At 39.6% G+C, this 21,590-nt stretch overlaps 1 protein-coding gene across 3 annotated transcripts in view; it reads right to left on the minus strand.

The window, feature by feature from the left end:
• Window positions 1–21,590, minus strand: part of adarb1b (adenosine deaminase RNA specific B1b) — a 90,467-nt gene that overhangs the window by 16,334 nt on the left and 52,543 nt on the right. For all 3 annotated transcript variants that reach the window (XM_079464554.1, XM_079464556.1, XM_079464555.1), the window contains exons 3-4: window positions 17,274–17,329; window positions 1,007–1,084 (exon numbers count right to left, since the gene is read on the minus strand). In XM_079464554.1, coding sequence (XP_079320680.1) covers window positions 1,007–1,034 — 28 coding nt within the window. In that variant the 5' untranslated portion in view covers window positions 1,035–1,084; window positions 17,274–17,329. The remainder of the gene's footprint in view (window positions 1–1,006; window positions 1,085–17,273; window positions 17,330–21,590) is intronic.

Below are 21,590 nucleotides of genomic sequence, written 5' to 3' on the forward strand. Positions count from 1 at the left end.
TCCGAGGGGAGGGTCAGGGAGACAAGAAAGAGTCAGTAGGAGGAGAGAGAGAGATAGAAAGAGAGGAATATAGAAAGATACACAATATACTGTGGAACAGGATCTGAACAACCAGAAACCCTTTTGTGTCTCACATTTGAATGCGCATCTCTCTCTCTCGCTCTCTCTTTCTCTCTCACACACACACACACACACACGCACAGCCCTGAATCTCACCAACATCATCCGCTATGAACCCATTCATCAATATATCCTGACAAAAGTATAATCTTACTTTCAAAACAGATCAAACACATTTAGTTAACATCTAACAATTCTAATTTAAAACATGCGGTGGAAATCTACAGCAGAACCTCAAAAGCCCATCACATAATCCTATAGTTTCCTGCTCCTAAAGTCTAAAGCTGCCAGTGCATACTTCCCTATCAGAAACAACCGGCTTTTGGATTTCAGAATATACTTATCAGCAGAAAATCTAAATAAGAAACTGTCTGCTTGGCTATGCACCTGCAATGAATGACAGGCTCTCTATTGTCACAGGATTCAGCACAATAGACCGTAACATCTCCTCTGGGTTAACACATCCTCTCGCCAGCAAGCTATTAATGTGGAATCTCTATTCGCTATTGAATGAAGAGAAATACAGAAGAAACGTTGTCTACGTATCTCTCGGTCTTCACATAAAGTTCAATTGTGAAGGCGGTGAATTGAGATTTTCTTTGAAGGGGAAACTCCTATAGCCAGATTTGAAATCGTGGTCAATGTCTGGTTCACATTGCTAGTCTGGAAAAGAAAGTACAGTACGAGGACATCACTTTATGAACTCCTACCAAGTATCTCCGACACATCTTGTTGTCTTTCAAAGATTTGTGTGATGTGACTCTATTGGCAGGGATTATTTTGAGTGAGGGTCATTGAGGAGGTGTTGAAAGTGCCACATTAGTTAAGGGGAGTGTGGTGGGTGTGTGTGAAAGGAAGGGTCTGGGGTTCAGGAATAATCACTCACTCATGTTCTCCTCCTCATCTATGTCCATGGTGGAGAAATGCCTCGGCTGGCCCTGTGCCTGCTGAGCCCCAGCCACACCTGAGAGAGAGAGAGAGAGAGAGAGAGAGAGAGAGAGAGAGAGAGCTGAGACCTAAAGCCAGGACCATCTGCCAGCTGGCTCTGAAACTTCAGACCGGCACAACGGAACAAAACCACATCATCATAATAAACCAAATGATCAAAGAAAGTAAAAAGTCATATTTAGATCATTGGGAAAAGGAAAAAAGAAAACCAAAGCAAACTAGAACGCTATCGGACCCCAAACAAATATCTCTACACTGTTGGAGATGTAAAACAGAGATGGATCATGACCAAATACAGATTCAGTGATCGCAGTCTGGTCATAGAGAAGTACTCACAATCATGATAGAAAATCCAAAGTCAAAATAATACAAAATAAGTTTAAATTTAGGGACGAGTAAGCAACCAGGAAGAACATCCCAGCAACACACTCAGTTTTATGATGCCATGGTGATAACTAGAGTCCTGTTTTTGATGTAGTATTAGTGAATCAGCAGTATTCAGCATTATTCAGTGTACTGTACTTAAAACCTATATAAAAACACAGATGCCCGCGTCAGCAAAAGGAAGTATCAGTAAAAACAGTGTCATGCCCCGAGCTGAATTAATTAATCCGGAGGACAGAAGAGAGCGGATGAGAGGTAAGACGCGGGAATCAAACGGCACTGACTGCGAGGTTAAGCCTACAGTAAGTGTATAAATATTCAGCAGGAGAAACTAATCTTTGAGAGAAAGAGCCGCGCTTGACAGGTCGTAATAGCGGGCGCAGTCTATTGTGACTTTAATATCCATTCGATTAGACCTCATCTTCAGCTGCCTCAGAGGAAAAATACAGCTATTGACATCAACAGGCCTTAAGTCCCTCTTGATAAAGATGCCGCTTTCGGCGAGGAGAAAAAGCGACACAAACACAACAGGATAATTCAACACTGCATTAAAATAGCTCATATAGAAACAGTGATGATAGCATGTGTTGACTTTAACATGAAGGAGGTTTTCCAAAAGAAAAGAAAGAATGCAACAGCATAGTTGTCAAACAGACACTTGCATATAGAAAAGCTGAACATCATACATGTTTGACATTATAATGACATTAGAGTAAATAAATAATGAAATCATTTTCGATTTAAGAGATAGGGTTCAATGTGTTACGCAGGATATCTTTAAAGCTTTGGTTTGGTTTTAGGTTGGAAACCTTCGAAAGAAATGAGTTTGCTCTGAGCAGCACCAGTGGAGCCGGAGAGGTCCAACCACCTCTGAATGACCAAGGACAGCCAGGGACACAAGGTCATTCCGAATAGGTCAAATAATGCAAAGCACTGACCAAGGGGAAATCAAAGACAATCCGTCTAATTCAGTCCTCCACTGGAGACATGAGCTGGGTCACGCTGCCGGAGGCTGATTCAGTCCATCTGCATTAAACTGAACTGAGAGAATGTGGTTTGTCATTATGGTAATGCACAAGAGTAAAACAATGCCATCTGAGGCCCACGGACACAGGACAGAGGATCTGTTGAGGTTTAACTGACCGGTTTTAAAGAGATTTGCAAATGCCTATACCAGTGATAAAACATTTCTTACATTTTAAATATTAAGGCCGTCACAAGATTAGATGTTCACTACGGTTATCTTGTGCAAACAAGCTATACTGTTTTAGTGAATTATTTTGGCCATGACGTCAAATACTCGTTTTTGACTGTTCAAATCGATCAAACCATGAAAGTGTTTTTATTGTGTCGCAAAAGTTGATGTTCATGAAGTGGGAAAATGCGAAAATTGACTGGGAAACGGAGATAAAAGTGGCTTGTAAACCTGAATCTGCGGTTGGGATGAGCCGAGCCGCATGACTTTCTAAAACGCTTAATGAGGTTTTACGTACTTAATAACGACCAGGCGAGCTCAAAAGTTTTTACATATTAATACTTCATGGCTAATTGTGGTTTACAAAAACAGACCTGTATTTTGATATAAACGCAAATTGCAAAATACATTCATACATCTTGTCAAACTAAATAAATAAATGGAAGAATGGAGAATTTTTTCCATCCCGCAAATGTAATCCTCAAGCACTTCTCGAAAGCCTCTAGAAAAGACCTAAAGCAGCCGATCATAGCTCTGTGCTTTTTCTCAGTCTCATTCTTCACAGGCGACACTTTCTTAAGCTAAACTAAATGGCCTAATTAATCTGGTCTAATGGTGGGTGACATCAAATATGCTACCACAATTATTAACCTATTAAAGATTAAAATTCCATAAGAAAATTGAAAAGAGTCAGGGCAGTGGTGTTTTGGAGAGAGCATTTGACGGAGCGGAGCCAAAACTTCACCGGGTGTCAAACGGACCCTTAATTCCCCCCCACCCACTTTCTTCTCCTCACGCTGGACCGCTAATGGTGTGCGCAGTAATGAACGGGTTGGAGACTCGTTTTGTGTCTGTCGTTTTTGATTTCGCTTCATCTGCTGTTCTCATTTCACGCATGAATCCATAAACAGCACTGAGATCAGCTTCAATCTACAAACGGTGGGAAAGAGAAGCCAGACAGGCCGCGACGATGTTATTTGTAGTCTGCGTAGGAAGCACAGGTGAGTGGTCGATGTCGGATTCTTCAGGTTATGAGGGTCATTATCTCAGACTCGGATGGCACAGCCCACAAACACCGCCCTGGCCTTGGACTGTCTAAAAATACTGGACACAGGGCGTTCCAAAAAAGTGAACTGCCAATCAGACTATTGTGTCTATGCGGTGTTTGCTAAACTGGTCACTGGACATTCGAGTCTGGCATTTGTTTTACATTTGACCTGTTTTTTTCTGGTTACTGAACTTTCTGTTTGCACAGCTGTGTCAGATCCATGCACACCATCCAGACACAGTTTAACCAGCAGCTGGACACACACCATTCATTTTTCTGGCCGAACATACTGCTCAAAAACAGACCCACCGCCAGCTCTTTCTGCATATGTGTTAGACAGCTAGCAGGTTTTTCTTAATACAAAGACACTGCAAAAGCGAAATTTTCTGCAAAAGAACAAACAAAGAGAGAAAGTGCAATACAATATGAAACTACAATATGAAACTGAAAAACGAATAAACAAGCTGATCCGGCCCGTGAAAAGTGCAGGACTGGAAAAATAGTTATTTGAGAGATATAGCACTTTTCGATTTGTAGATCATTTGTTGGGTGTAGCTGTATGGAAGAGACACAGAGCATCTTGATGTCAGCAACATGCAGACACGCAGTTTTCACACTGACAGCATTTCTGCTGTAAAACAGGCAGGAGATTTATTAAACAGTTGTGGATCATTTTCATATTGATGGATATGAGCCAGAAAAGGATGATTGAGAGCCATTGAAACTTCATGGCATGACAAGACGCATGGAAACTGTGATAAAAATCAAGGTCATCATTTTTTAACTTTACCTAAATACGTGTAAAATTATTACTGTTGTATTGCTTAAAGTCACCCTGAACCGGAAATGTACTTCCGTATTTCCGAGTGAAACAGAATATCGAATAAAAAAAAATAGTGGGCCTGGCTTGATTTTTCACTGTGATTTGATGGGCTGTATAAAAAGTGCATTTTCAGATTGACATAAATCCCGATTATTTTGCCCAATATTGAGATCCCGATTATTTAACACCATAACTCGCTCGCTTTAAAACAACATAGAAAAATGTTAAAACTTGTATTTTCAATTGAATTCAGTTTAAAAGCCATGTAAAGAAATAGCACTGCTGGTGCGCTGTGGATTTATACCACAAGAAAAGAGAGGATCCATGCAAAATTTAATGCGGCACAATAATTGTTTTACCTCGATTATTTTGTTTTTGTAATTGTTGAAGGACAAAATTGACGATTTTGATTAATTGCCCTATTTTCAGATTTAAATTGAAGATCATGAGGGTAAATACATTTTAAAAAGATAATGACCCAAATTGATATATATATATATATATATATATAAAACTGAAATAAATGTTGAAATTGGTATCTTGGTTAATGTGGCTATATGTAATCGTTTGAATTCTGTGCCAAAATGACAATACGTATTATGAATCAACTACAAGAATAAAAATGACATGCAGTAGAGGATTATCTAGTTAAAGCCATCATAAGAGATCATTTGACATTTAGCAAACCTCACTCAATTCTCATCCTGTAATTTGGTTTGGCATAGAGCGGACTGATGCGTTTCAGAATAAAAGCGGATTTCTTAAGTCATGGGCAGCTCCTGATGAGAAACGCAAACTAAAAAGGGCCAGTCGTTCTGAAATAAGATTTTAATGGCATCAGCCATCTTTTATTCAAATGAAGACTTGTTTGCACGAGTTGACAGGGGTCTGAATCTCCGAGCGAGAATCTAACAGGACACGGACATTCATACGGTGTCAACATTACATCTACAGAAGAGCTAACTGGAGAGAGGACTGAGAGGCTGGAAGCCCACTGTGTAATTTTGCCAGAGTGGTCTGTGACTGGTATTGATGGACGGGTGAAGGATGGCACGCCCCCGGTGCTCTGGTCCTCACACCTGAGAACATTCTTTCATGCCTTAAACTACTGCTGTCATGTGTTTGGGTGAACAAAAAGAGAAGAAAATAGAGAGCGATGGTCCCACAGTCACAGAAAACCACGAGCATTTCCACTCCACATAAACTCAAGTTGTGACTAATTCAGGAGTACATGTCATTCAAGAGTAAAGTGCTTAAAAAAAACTGCATCAGACGTAAGCAAACAATAGAAAATGTAAATCTTTGTATATTTTATGCTGAAACATTAGGCACTTGTTGTCTGTGCAAAGCCCTTTTAGAGTCAGACAAGCTCGGCTATAATATACACTCCCAGGATTGCCATCATCAGTCATTGTGTAAAATATCAAACGGACAAATAAAGCTTCTCCAAAGCCAATAAGAAAAATGTGACGCATTGAAAACTACTATGAGAGCTCCAAAGTACTGCAAAGGTGAGTGCACATTAAAGAAATAGATCACCCAGAAATGAAAATTCTTTCATTACTTACATCATTTGTTATTTTAATCCTGTATGACCTTTTCTTCAACACAACACAAAAGGAGATATCTTAAAAAACGTTGGGAGCCAAACAACACTGGACCACATTGACTTCTATTGCATGGACACAAAACCACTGACACATTTCTCAAAATATCTTCAGTGTTCCACAGAACAAAGAGTCAGATTTTGAACAACATTAAGGTATTTTTGAGTGAATTATCCCTTTAACGCCTACAAATGTGTGGCTTTATTATTATATATCCCACCTATTTGAGAGTGTACGGTCCTACGTCAGCTCGAGCCAAACAGCAGCCCTCAGGACAAATGAATTCAGCTCTCCAAATAAATTAAATAATAGCACTGCTGATATGAGCTTCCTCTCTCCGCCTGCCTGAACGTCAATTATTGCGCTCTAATAGAGTGCTGCGGGGCAGGGTGGCCTAAAGCCCAACATATGTCAGCAGGGGATGGAACGCAGACCTACACCCAGACCCGAGATTTCAGCACCACGGACGGAGACACGGTCACAAAACCTAAACACAAAAATCACATCTCGCGTTCTGTACACCTCACACACAAACCTCTTTATATCGAGCGCAAAGTTAACGCCCCTTCGATTTGCCTGCAAATTATCACGGGAGATTTGTTATAATACACAAATTTTCAGGATGCTCTTTGAGACCTAAAACATCAGATGCAGATACAAGGTACGCTAACCCATGTCCTAAACACTTCCTGAAACTTTAATGAAATACTTCGTTCTACATCATTAGACTTGACATTATGGTTTCCTTGGAAGTCAGTCTGAAGGAAACCTTCACATATAGACACTGTTTGTTTATTCATTGACTGACCAGGCAGCCGCCACAGGCTTCAGAAACAGCCTCTCTCTTTAGATGCAAAGGGTTTTAATTAAAATTCTTCCGCTTTGGAATTCTGCCGTTGAAGTATTCAGAGTTCAGTCAGTGTGAAGATTTTCCAAGCAGCGGATTTTGGTTCTGAGAAGGTGATTTCCTGGAACCAGAGCTGAAGGCTGAGATTATTTTATTGTGTTAGTGGATTTAATATTTGACAGCTGACTGTTCATTACATGGCGGCGGAGTTGAAAGAATGGCCGTGCTGGGATGAATTTTTTATTTGATGGTTTTACGTGAGATTGCTTTTCACAGAGAAGAGAGAGGTGAGCGGAGATGTGAAAAGAGGGAGGTGTGGTGGATCACCTTCAACACCTGCACACCCAACATGCAGACACAAACAAACAGCAGAAAACATCAAACACAGATGAACAGAAACATTTATTTTACAAACAAATATTGGAGAAAGTAACAATATTTTGATAAACAATATCAAAATGAAAGGCTGAATGATAATGCATGAAAGTTGTGTAAAGAACTGGCTTATTGAATCAAATATTCACTATTGTACTGTTTCTAAAATACATATAAAAACCTTTACAACACAATACAACACAAAACATACAGTTTTGTGTTGTTTATATAGGAATTGTAACTTTTTTGTTTGCAGTGATCAAAATCTGCAACAATTGCACCTTTTTTGTTATTTTCACCAGTTTGACACATTTCCAATATTCTTCCAATAAATGCAAATAAAAAAACATTTAAATTTTAAAGTTGGGAGAAATATTATCATTACTTCCATGAAGAAAATTACCAATTTACTTACCTACCTAAACATAAATAGTAAATTGGATTGGATTCATTTTATTGTCATTACACACATACAAGTACAGTGCAACGAAATGTAATAAATTGAGAAAACTTAAAAAGAACTTGAATTGACTTAAAGTCCCAGTGAAATAAAAAATAACAACGCCTATTTTTTCATGAAATATTGCAGCGTGCATTCGTGTGCCCCCTCATAATCTTCAGTTAAAATCTGAAAATGCACTTCCTTCCTGTAATAACTATGTCAGTTACATATGTTAGACGGCTTGTGCCGAGCATCCGTTAACTCCTCCCCTTCAACTGTCAGTCTGCTGCCAGTTCCATTTCAAAATGCAGAACAAAAACGCAGAGGAAGACGAAACTATTTTTCTCTTTAGAACTTCTACTGCACTCGGAAATGCATCAAAATATGGAAGTAAAAACGTTTACAACTTCCGGTTCACAGGGACTTTATAACGCATCATAAAATAGCAGACACTGGTATTCCGCATCATTTCACCAAGCTGCGCTGTTGGTAAACAGCCGTAAACGTAAAAACAATTCCTTTTGCACCTAACAACACACATTGAAAACCAAATTTAAGACACATCCCACATTTTTTTTATTTCTGCATAGATGAACAAAACCACGATAAACTGTATTCTTACAAATATTCCATGCAGCCAAGCCCTACAACTAATACATCTCCACCACCCATCTTGGATGTGCTGTCAGGTATAAATCAACCTCATGTGTGGCTATGAAAGCCTGGGCATCGCAGGAAGGGGAATAAATGGCTGCCCTCCGAGAATCTATCATTCCAAGGTCGAGTGACCGCCACACAGCTGACAGCCCACCCCTCCTCACAGCCAAACTCTTAAGATTTAACAGATGCCTCTAGATTCTTTCATTCCTCTGATCCCCCTTCATTTCTGACCTCCACACCATCAAGAATGAAAAAATACAGCCCAATGCTGATGAATATTGCTTAAGTCTGAGCCGAGCAATGGATTTATGCACTATATAAGCTAAACTAGGAGACTTTTGCTTTAAGACTCGTGCAGGAAAGTTTGAAATCTGCCGGCTCACAAGAGCTTTTGTCCACATGGCAAAAACCCTTCTTGCGCCTAAGTCAGAACGTCTGAAACTTGAATACAAGAAAAAAAAATGGAATATGAATAAATCCTTTTAAATGTGATGCAATAAAATGCAATTTATGTTACTGAATGTTTCTCAACCATACGATTTGAAGGATTTCTTTGAAATATGCAGCTTTCCAGAGAGACAAATACGCTGAGGTATTACTGCTCAATGTTATGGTGTTTAAAGAATTATAGTAAAATGAATGAGGAAAAACAGAAAAGCAATGGAAAGGCAGCACTTATTACGTTAAAAAGTGTAATAACCACAGCTCAATATATACAGTAAACTCAGCCTTGATTTTATTAGGGGTTGTTCGAATCGAATGCTTTGTTGGATTCAATGATTCGCAGCGCAACGGGATGAAACCGAAAGCAAATGATGTGTTTTTACAATTTGAACAGTTTTTAACTTGACATGTGATAGCTGTGGATCTCTATTCAAATCATTAAAATGCTTTCCGAAACCCGTACGAGCCCTGGTGGAGTGAATCGAGCACAGAAATACTACGTCATATGTTCAACTCGTTTTTGACATGTTGACCTTATTAAGCTTGAGAAGCCAGCACGTTTAACAGTGTAAAGAAGTCAGAATGCATGAAAAAGCTTGTTCCTCCACCTTTAATGTGGTATGTGAAACAGGCCTTCCGACCGGCAACAGGTCAACAGGTCCAGACAAAAAACTAGGGCTGTCAACGTTGACGTGTTTTTTTTTTACTGCGTCTAGCATTATATTATATGATCTAATTCTTGTAAAGGCCTTTAACCCATTTAAGCGCAATTTGAAACAGTTGCTGTGAGAATTTCAGTGTAGATGGACAGCTTCTAGCTGCGGGATGCGGCACAATGCGACAGCGGTCCCGTCTGGTGTATACAGTCAAAGGCTAACGGCAGTGAATCTCTGTCAGACAGTGCATCAGTAATAAGTTCTCTTTCGTAAACAGATTATGCCAGAAAGCCCGTTTTGTCAAGCATTTTCGAATGCACAGCTTTCAACGAGTTTAATAAAATCTTAAATGAATACAAAGTGTTGTGAAAATGGGAAAGGGCGTCAGATCGGCAGCTCTTAAAGGGGCCGCATTCTTAAACTCGCTGCTGTGACTCCTGTCACTAATGTTAATCAAAGAACAAAAGAAAAGAGGAATTCATTGTGTTTTGTTGATTTACTTCTGTATTCAATTTAGAATGAATCATTAAAGGCTTTGAAGTGTTTCAAAACTTAATATCATTTCTGTATATTTCTTTCCCCTTAGACATGATAGCGCTCAGTTATACTGTCCTTCAATGTTAAACAGCTATAATTCATGTTAAAATAAAGAGAAAACTATCAATTTAATGGAGACATCAGTTGCAGTACAAATATCAGAATGTTGGCTTTCATTCATAAAATGATGTTGTTAAAGAAATCGGTTGTTTATACATTAATTTGGAGATTAACTGTAAAATTATTAGAATGTAAAAGCATTATTTAAAAACATTAATAATATGTCCGATTAATCGTGATTAATCACAGAAAAAGAATCAGATTAATCTTTTCAATCGATTGACAGCACTACAAAAAACAATCGAGTGCGAGCCGAAGTCAAAGAGAGAGAGTGGACATAGATGAATGGAGTGTGTTAATGGAGAGATATATGAAATGTGCAAAAGTTCAGCACACAGCCCAAAGCATCGAGGCGGCCACTGTGTGGCCTAACACAGATGGATAGATCCACAGCCAGTGAAGAAATGAGGGCCCTTCCCGAAATGGAGAAGCATTCACCTCCATTACAGCCCCAGATCTATATTTCTGATTTATATTTTCTTCCCTCCGTCTTGCTGAATTTTGTGGAAAAGATAAAAGCAAATATATGTTTGATATTTATATTAAAGGTAATACATATGTCGACAATTATGAAAATGATGAGATAATTATTATGTCTACAATTATGAAAATGATGAGATCATGATTATACGCAATCAGCAAAAATGATGTTTGAAACTGCTCTGTGACTATAAAACCGTTCAATGATCTATGTTGTAAAATCTTCTTATTTAGTATGTATTCTCATTTGGCACAAGCTGTCCAGTCTTCCCATAAATGTGAATTCTGGTCTCAGTAGCCATACAGCAATCCTTAATGTGCTACACGTACGGTGAACGCCGAACGGCCGAGCACCTAATGGAGAGGGTCCCGGGGGACGGGGCGGGCTGTCGCTCTGCCTGATTAGAACTGATGGAGCGGGCATGCTGGGAAGATGTGCGCAGCCACCTCTGAGCACCCTGCGAACAGTCAAACACCCATTCGGCTGGTACCATGGCAACCGATTGGCACTGACAACATCTAGCTCTATTATTGAATTTCAGCGCTTTAATGACCAATAAGAGATTTGAATTAGTCTGCCAACATTCATTTTTTCCTCGCAGTAAATTACTGGGTTTTCAGACTGCGGGCACATTAGGAGTTCCTGCAAAATAGCCAGCGACGAGACACTTTGATAAAGTGATCCCTAATATCTGCTGCCTGATAAATGAGACTGCTGTCGTATAGAGAGCTGCAGCTGCCGGACGTGTACATGCTTTTACGTTGACTAGCCAAACTTTTGCATTCCCCGAGAAAATGTGCGTTCATCTCGCAAACATATTTGCGTAAATTCATACGACTTAATAAATGATTAGTCACTAGCTGAACCCAAACTTAAGCTGAACCCTGACCCCCTGCATGGTGCTGTGAGGATAGACATAGCACCCTGAAGCATGACAAATTGCTTCAAAATATCAGTTATGAACACAGATTAAACCCTGGAGTTTATAACCTGCTGTGCAAGAAGAGTTCTGTTTCCGTTTAATCCGCGGCTTTCTCAAGCTACACTGGCCAGCCGGGAAAGTTTGCTGGTCTCAGCACGATGTATCATCTTCTTTCTGACTCGCTCTCTCTGCCTATTCTCCTCGCCTCAGCGGTCTTGCTGCTCATAACAGATGACTATCGCTGTAGCCTTAATTCAAGGCCAGGTCAGTTACTCCAATATCCACAGGAGAAGGCCGCATGTGTGTGTATGTGTGTACTGGATTAACTGTTGAATTTAACACCCGGTGGTTGGCTGTTATTAACAGGTTTGAAGGTAACCGTGGATGCAGCGCTGAGCCACCGAACCAACGGAGGGAGAAAAGGAAACGGTCTACAGACACATGTGCTGGTGGTGTCAACACAGACCCACCTGTTTCCCATCAGCCCCTCTGATGAACGAGAAAGAAAGAGATAGATACAAAAAACAGACAACAAAAAAGAACAAACAAATGACAGGAAGAAAACAGAAGAACAAAAGCACTGGGAGAACAAAACAAACAAATTGGAGAACAAAGGAGACAAGAAACATAGGAATGAAAGAACTGAACAAAGAGAAGATAAAGGTAAAATAAATATATAGTTAGCTAAAACAAACAAAGAAAGAAAGAAAGAAAGAAAGAAAGAAAGAAAGAAGAAAAGAAAGAAAGAAGGATAGAAGTAAAGAAGAAAAGAAAGAAAAGGAAGGAAGGAAAGAAAGAAAGAAAGAATGAAAGAAAGAAAGAAGGAAAGAAGAAAGGAAAGAAAGAAAGAAAGAAAGAAGGAAAGAAAGAAAGAAAGAAAGAAAGAAAGAAGGAAAGAAGAAAGGAAAGAAGAAAGGAAAGAAGGAAAGAAAGAAGGAAAGAAAGAAAGAAAGAAGGAAAGAAAGAAAGAAAGAAGGAAAGAAGAAAGGAAAGAAGGAAAGAAAGAAGGAAAGAAAGTCACAAGTGCTGTGCAAACATCAAAGTTAAGACACAAAAATAACTATAAACACAATAATATTTTCAAACAAAACACCTTAATAATAAACCCCTATGCTTGCTTATGGCTGTACAGGATACAAAATGGATATGTGAAGTAATGACGAGAAAAGAAAGAAAGAAAGATGTTTATACATTTTGAAACTGATATTATAAGCCAAACAAAATGTCATTAGTCTATGATGATAACCTTAAAACAACCTTAAGAAAACTATATGAAAATGATTGTAAAATAGATCTACCCTTAACAAAGATTATCAAAGAAAGTCTAAAGAGATATGTCTTTTGTCACCGTGAAACTGCTGCGTTACAGTACAGCTCAAGACAATGAGGAGAGGAGGGTGATCTTCCTCAGATACACCATCATGAGAGTCGTTCAGTCCATCAGAAAAGCCTCATTTCCTTCAGTGTGCTGGCTTGGCAGAAAACTCCTCCACATGTCATCAGAGACCCATTAGAGAGGCTATATATGACATGACTGCATAAGACACATTATTCAAACTGAACAGATTCTCTGCTTGGGTTACTAAAGCTAATTTGGACACAGACAATGTCAGGTTTGTGACGGTCAGGACTCTAGGGGATGAACGGATTGATGAGTTTTACAGCAAGTAGGTAATGCAATAGAAGCAGTGCTTGCAGACAGGTACATGCCAAAAACTGGTCGCAATTACTGCCCATACCCTAAAAGAGCATTGCAATAAATAAATATTAAAATAAATAAAATGGCGACACATCGATAACTTGGAATCTCATTGATTCTTGTGCATCTCGTGATAAAACATCTTATGAGAAACACGCGAGAACAATTTGGAATGCGTGAATGATGTGCTTTCAATATCAATATTTCATTCAATACTTCACTTTTTGTGTAAGATAAAATGATTGCATTTTCATATTGATATAACTCAAGAATAGAAGTCATATCCATCTATGATGAAATGTCGGCGACTGCATTTTATTGTTGTTGTTGAACTATTCTTAAGCATTAAGTCTAGCATTAGTGAATTTCTAAACTCACTAGATTACCAAAACGCAAGCATTACTAAATATGTAACATGTACTTATATGATATGATAAATAATTACTCGTACTGTTCTTTGTCATGTCGGCAACTCCGTGTGAACCGTGAGTGACACAAAAACCCTGAAGTCCTAAAGATACCTGATAGTAAGCTAAACATCAGAATCCAGCGGCGCTGAGAGACGCCAGCAAAACTATGCGGTCCCATAGAGTAAAGGAATTACAGTACGAGGTGACTTCTTATGACAATCACATTAAATGCCTCCATTTTTCTGCTTTCCTTTGGCACCCAGGAGCAGATGATAGGAAGAGACAAACTCACGGGTTTGACAAAGCCGCCTTAAGATGCCAGGCGGCATTAGGGGGTGTGAGGCGTGCTGAAAGCCCACTTCAGCAGCGGAGGATTTGCCTGGATGACGGGTCTCGCTTCAGCCGCACGGTTTCAGATGTAAAGGCAAACGGTGAATGTTTGACTAATACCTTTGAACGTTTTTCTCGGCGGATACCTGCTGCTCGGGTTTATCCGCACATGAGTGTGACATCTGAACGGGTGGAGTTTAGGGGGGAATGCTGACGTTGGACTGGTGGAGGAAGGGATTTGTGTTACCATCATCATAGGTGAGCTCTTGACAGAAAGGCTCTCTTTGAGTAGTTGACTATTTGACTGATATTTTCCGGATAGATCTCGCGGTTCAACACATGGTAAAAGCAAAAGTAAATGTCTAACAATGAAAATTTGAAAAGGAATGCATTTGCATACACAAACATGAAAATTCTGTCATCATTTATTCACCCTCTAGTCATTTCAAACCTGTATGACTTTCTTCCTTCAGCAGAATGCAAAAGAAGAGATTTTGAAGAATGTCGGTAACCGAACAGCGCCGGCACCCATTCACATCTTTTCTATGGACACAAAACCAATGCAAGTGAATTGGTGCCATCTCTGTTTGGTTACCAACATTTTTCGGAATATCTTCTTTTATGTTATTCAGGAGAAAGAAAGTCAGACATGTTTGAAATTACAAGAGGGTGAGTAAATAAATAATAACATAATTTTCATGTTTGGGTGAACTAACCCTTAAAGTATGAAAATGCCTTCCACCCAAAATTCAAACCAAGTAACGTTCCCAAGTGGGACAACTTTATTACATTTTACCAGTAAAAAGAAAACTTTTCAAAGTTCCTTGAGGAAGATTTGGCTGGGATGCTGAAATGAGCATAATTCAATAAAAGAGGATATTAAACTTTGACTTAATCATCCAGCAACTCAAAAAGAAGAGGATTCACTTGTTTGCTTGTATTTCTAGACATAAATCTTCTGGAAATACAAAATTACCCTATACTTAAACAAGATTTTAAACCTACCCAAGGAAATATGAACGTTCTCAGAACATTCAAATACCTTCACGATTAAATTAAAAAGGCTGTTTTGCAATCACTGCTAGGTCTAAGTCTGTAAACACTGTAATGTTATTCCCAAACTTTCCTAGCAGTAAGCCATAAATTAGATTGCAAGTTATTATATATTTACATTTTCATCTTGCAAAGAGTCCTTTGCTAAGTCCTTCCTAACAGGACGCCCGAAAAGATAACAGATAGTCTCCTTGTAACTCGCACATTTTTTCTGCAATGTAGTGCGGTCATTTCCTATGTTGATATACTGTTCTAGAAAACTAAACATTGGCGAGAGATCTTCAGTGTAGCTGTTTGTGTGGATCATCACCACCATGGTGATCGATCGGACACACTTTTGCAGCCCAATCCACAAACACAATAAGCTCAGACCCAATTCACTAAACATCACTCCATCAGTTGAGCCGAACAACAGGTGCATCCGTGAGCCCTGAAACACTGATGCAATAATGATGACTCCTGACAACAACAAACTATAAATAGCTCTTGACAAACCACATGCATTTACTGCACTATAGTCAAAACCCTAAAAGATTAAAGTAATTGAGTATTTTCAATAGCACTTCTACTTCTTCGCTATAATGCTTCCTGAAATCAAACATTTCTGAACACAACTTATCCAATTTCCGAAAAAAGGCAAACAAGCCCTCTTTCCCCCCTGCTTTTTAAAACTGACCTTTCCGCTCTGAGCGCTTCTTGCGTCGCCGCTTGAATCTGGTCCTGATGAGACAGTAATAGGCCCCCATGCAGTGCGCGCCATCCAGAAGCAGGGCCATGACCCTCACGGCTAAGACGCATGGGAAACTACCAGCTCTGTTCTCTCTTTCTGATGCTCACAGTGAAGGTGTGAAATTTTAGACCCTTCCCTCTCTAAGCTCTACCACACACACGCCGATACACGCGTGGTCTCCTGCCCCTCCTCTCCTTCTAGTACTTATTGAGAGGGAGAGAGACCGAGGGAGGGATCATGGGAAAAGCTGTACAAAGAGCTTGCAAGGTTAGACGGAGTAAACGGCAACCGCTGGATATTTCTGTGCCAGATTTTTGTTTTCTCTTTCATGTGCGCTGTTTTTGCCCTGCTGCTATACCTGAGGCAAGAACATCAGCTCTCCATCGGGCATGGTGACATCACACCACTCTGAACCAATCAAGGCTCGGCTTCAGTTCTTTACATGGTTATGGGTGTAAATTTACTCCCTTGGCAAGACTCTTGGTAGTATGATAAACTGCTCTTAGCTTAGTATGCATTTTAATCTCTTTATCATAAACACTTTTAAAAAGTGTTGATAATAAACCTTTTTAAGATGTGACGTAGCAGCCAAATTAAAAAAAAGTTAATTTTGCGAATTTCGCTTCGTAAATATCCCGTTGTTCATAGTTCATAAATGTTCATTATTTAAAATAAATAATGAGAAACTTAAAAATGGCAAAAAGTATTAGCCTACCGTTCACCATGAAAAATAAATGTTGTTAAAATTATTTATCACAAAAACTTGGGAAACTTGAAAATAAATGTCCAACAAAGCCTTTTACGTATATTAAGTGTAATTATAAAATCCTCTAATCAAACAGTTTAAGACCACTCACAGTTTAAGTCTATAATCTCGTCTAAAAATTTAAGAAAAACTCTCGCTCCATCATGTGGCCAAAGCAAAGCACTGCAGTATTCCTAAACAGAATGCCTGTACACTACATGAAACATTTAACTATCATCATCATGACACACACACAAAGCAACATCTCTACTTTAGACACAAGAGAAGATTGTCGGCTCAATAATTATAGTAATAACAACAACAACCAATTACCAATTAACAGGTTTATGGGGCAAACCGAATATATTTTATAGCTGTTCACCTAAATAAAAACGTACTTTTTCAACTCTTAGCAACCCAACCAAATTATAAAGCAAGAACAAAACAATTCTAATTGATTTATGACATTCGAAATATTCAAATGCATTGGATCGTGTCATACAGTTTTCCACACATTGTAGTGTTGCAGTATATGCAGCAAACCTTAGCCTTCCCAAATATCAACCGGGTATTTCGTGCACATACAAATTAGGATTCTATGCAAAGCACATTGCTGTACAAAGGCAAGGAGAGCTTGGTAGGATGACATCCAGAAAATACAGTTATAGGTGCATTGATGGAATCAGGAGATACATACCTGGGTTTCCACTCGCTTTAAGAGCACCAGCTGTCCCACCAGTTGTTCACCTTCCCCTGCACAGATTGAAAAAGATAATACCAAACATCAGAATAAGATCTTGTGCATTTTCACATCGACTTTAAACAACGTCGTCATTTTCCTCATCACCTTACACTGACTTAAGAAGCTCAGCAGATCCCAAGCTACTGAAAATTCCACACCATCACGCAACCAGGCCACATGGGCCTTTATCTATCCAAGTTCCTACAACTCTTAACCTTGGAGGTGAGTACTGCTGTGCTAAACCCATCAGGTGACGTGTTGTATCTATGAGAACAACATGACCCCGACTGCAAATGTAAAAGTCAGTTGGAATAATAAAAGTGAAAGAGGAAAAATAAGTAACTCAGTCGCACACAGACGCTCCCGGCCAAGCAGAGGAACAGTGATCACCCCTCTCGCATCAAATGTCAAACAGACTCGCAAGCTACAGAAGTTATAACCGGAAATATATATTTACATGAGTGCACTTTAAATGCTTTAGGAAGATGAAAGAGGTAAAAACATGCATTCTTTCAGGTCCTAGACTCATCGTTTGCATGACCAAGAACAAGTGAAGCCAAAACAGCAGGTTTAATGGAGGAAAATAAAACGGGAGTCTAGACTTTTAGTTAGAGGCAGAGCACAACACAGACCAACACTTAACCTTCTCTGTCGTTTTACATATATATGAGAGACACTTTATTATCTAACTATACTGAAAACTAAAAACTAAAGTGAAATGAACCGTCACACAAGTAAAATGTAAAATCCAAGGGATCACACATAGCGATGAAAAAATATGATCGACATTAATCTTCATTTTGAGAAACATAAGTGACATTGACACACCACAGACCCATTGCAATAAACGCAAGCATTTGTCCGCAAATCCACGAACCGAAACCCTCTTAGCCTCAAAACCACATGCATGAAAAATGTCACACACAGACACATCCATGTTCTTTAGATTCTCTGTACGTCGCTTTGAGATGAACAAGATAATATATCATTTAAACGGACACTTCACCCAAAATGAAAATTCTGTCATCATTTACTCCCTCAATGGAGGGCAAAACCTGTTTGGTTATAAGGATACTTGCAAATAACTTTCTCTGTGTTCATCGCAAGGAACAAAGAAATGTATACAGATTTGCAACAACTCGAAGGTGAGTAAAAGATGACAGAATTAAAGTATCACTTTAAACTACAAAACAAGAGCAATCTAATCCCCAAATTTTTTTTAAACTAAATATCCAATTGCTCCTTTACATGGACACAGAGAGGCGCTGTTGCACCATTCTTGCCGGTTACCTCAAACATCCCAACTATTTCTTATGATTTAAAAGAAATAGCTCACCCAAAAATGAAAATTCTGTCATTTACTTTCTCTCTCGTCATTTCATTCCTTCCACAGAACACAAAAGATATGAGAAAGTAATGACAGAATTTTCATTTTTGGGTAAACTATCCCTTTAAACGAAGATAAGCATTACAGCCTGGTCTAGATGCCTAAATTGTGATTCTTTGCATGCATAACTACGGGATAAAATGCACGGGGCAGATTTATTTCTTTTAAAGTAAATACCGTTTGAAGGTTGATCAACAGCTTTAGTCCCGGAAATGCCAGAGGGACCCAAAGAATGATGGGGCATAAAAAAGTCCCCCAAAGACAAAAATTAGTCATGAAAGTTTAATGTCCAAACAAGAACATCAGTGACTGGAATGTGCATCAGAAGCACAGTGTGACCACAGACCACAGCAGTATTCAGTGAGAGATGTTTAACCGGCGCCGACAGTCAGGCAACAGCCTCCTCAGCCAAACTAAATGGGTTGCCAGAGTCACACATGTTTGAATTTACTGCAGGTTACAAGAATGCGATTAGTCCTCCATCTTTTTCCACCTTTTCCAGAAAATAGGTGACAATACATCTTAACCGTGCAGGTACTTTATGTCTATTTAAAGTGATAGTTCACCCAAATATATATATTATTTCATCATTTATTCACCCTAATGCCATTTCAAGCCAGTATGACCTTTACTGCAGAAGACCAAAGAATTGGTCACCAAACAACATTACCCCCCATTGACTTCCATTGAACAGACACAAAAGACAAAACCACGGAGACATTTCTCAAAGTATCTTCTTTTGTATTCCACGAGAATTATAACTTTACTAAAATGATTGAATTACTTTACATTTCGGGGCAGTTTCCCGGACAGGGCTTAAGACTAGTCCTAAACTGTCCAAACTAAAAACAGCTTGCACAGACTTATGTTAAAACACATCAGTGCCATTGTTTTGTTCTAAAATGCACAAGTCATGTTTTTTTGTGAGACATTTTTGTAAAAACTACTTAAATGTCCTCATAAAGCCTAGACCTGGTTTAAGCTAATTCCTGTCTGGGAAACCTCCCCTTTATGACACGAGCCATTCCAGAGACCAGCAAAGCGGATCAAACCTTTCAATCAATCGCATGATTTCCCTTTTCTGAGGATTTCACAGGCCAAGTGCTTTCATAACCCACAATCCTGTGCAGCATCTCTCCAGCGTGCGATTGTCTTTAAAAGATCAAAGCGTACCAGATGAGACCCACTTTAATGCAGCCAATGAAACTCTGCAGAATGCACCTCTGCATTGAGGAATTCAATAAAAAGACGACACAAATCACACCTTCAGACAGTTTTCTGAAACGGGAAATAAAAAAAGATAAAAGGAATGAGAAATCCCTAACAGCTGGCAGCATTTACTATCCAAATCTTTATAAATGTCTTTGTTCTGATGAAAACAGAGAAACATACTTGGAAGAATGCTTATAACCAAACAGATCTTGACCCCCGTTGACTCCCATAGTAGAAAAAAAACCTTTCATTTCTTGTTCTGTTGAACACACAAGACGACATTTTGAAGAATGTAGGACAGTAAACAGTACTGGGGCACTTTTGACTACCATTGTCATTTTTCCCACTATGGTAGTCAATAGGGGGCATTGACATGTGTTTAAGGGACGCCAGCATCCGACAGGACCAATACCGCCTTCATCCTGAAAGGGGCGCTGATGCTCTGTCTCACCGAAACGTATAGAAGGAGGTTTAACTGTATGTATTTCATAGAGGAAACGGCTGCCAGCTAGATGGTACAGTAGAATGCGCATGGAAAGCAAAGAAGAACAGAAGCATTGTCGCTGTCAGTTATCACCAGACTCAAGAGGCCGACAGAACCTGCTAAGCTAAAGAATGACCAAAGAGAGAAAGAAAGCGAGATGCAGACAGGCTATTTTGCCCACAGGGACTCGGTCTGCAGAAACCGGAACAAAAAGCGTGCTGCCCATCTCCGCTGCCAGGCTCTTCCCACCCCCCTTCCGCTCTGAGGGGCCCTGCTGGCAGAGCGAGCAGGAAATATAGAGCCATTACATGGCAGAAAGGACACGAGGGAGAAATTACTGCTGCTGCCCCGAGTGTGAACTTCCGACAGAGTCGGTAGGATATCAAATTTATTTAAAGATGCCTGGCTAATATCCTCCACAGCCCTGTTTTCCCATAAGGCACTGGGGCAGCGTCGCCCTCGCTGCTGCAAGTACAGGCACAAAACAAACACGCATCAAAAATGTGTAAACAATCACACAAAGTGTACCTTGTAAATGATCTCCTCTGCAATACCCACAATATTTGCTCCCGTGGTAAAAGTGTGGGTATCGAGGGAGGTGAGATTAGCGGAGTCTTTTAGTGCAAAAGAAAACAGATCCCGTTTACAGACGTACGACCTTCTCTTTATTCTCCGGTTACACCGACGGATGGGAAGCTTCGTCCCATTAGCAAGAGTCATTAACACGAGTCTAAGTGAAAACGCTTAACACAATAGCCTTCGCAGACTCGCTGACTCCAAAGCTGAATCGCTTTGAGTCAGGACCTGTTAAAGAAAACAAAACAGGGGGAAAGAAATACAGCACTACAGGTCGGGATTTGCCGTGCACAACTAGGGACGAGGACGTTACTTAAAGAAAAACAACAGTTTATTAGTTCCGATTGTAGCGGAGACAAGCTTAACCGCATTGCCTGATTCGACACGTCAGGACCTTTATAAAGGAGGTTATGACAACCAGAGTATGTACCGAATGTGCCATAATCGGAAAATACCTCTCATTTCCTAGACCTTCTTTTGCACCCTCACTTTTTAACTTGCATTTGACGCATTGAGGTTGTTTGTTTACGCAGCGCTTTGATATTCCCTGAGGTTTGCTATTTGGGTCAGCTCTCTGGGGATGTGAAGGGATAGTATGCGGAAAGCAGCTGGC

Source organism: Barbatula barbatula, assembly GCF_947034865.1.
Source record: "Barbatula barbatula genome assembly, chromosome: 9".
Lineage (NCBI taxonomy): Eukaryota > Metazoa > Chordata > Actinopteri > Cypriniformes > Nemacheilidae > Barbatula > Barbatula barbatula.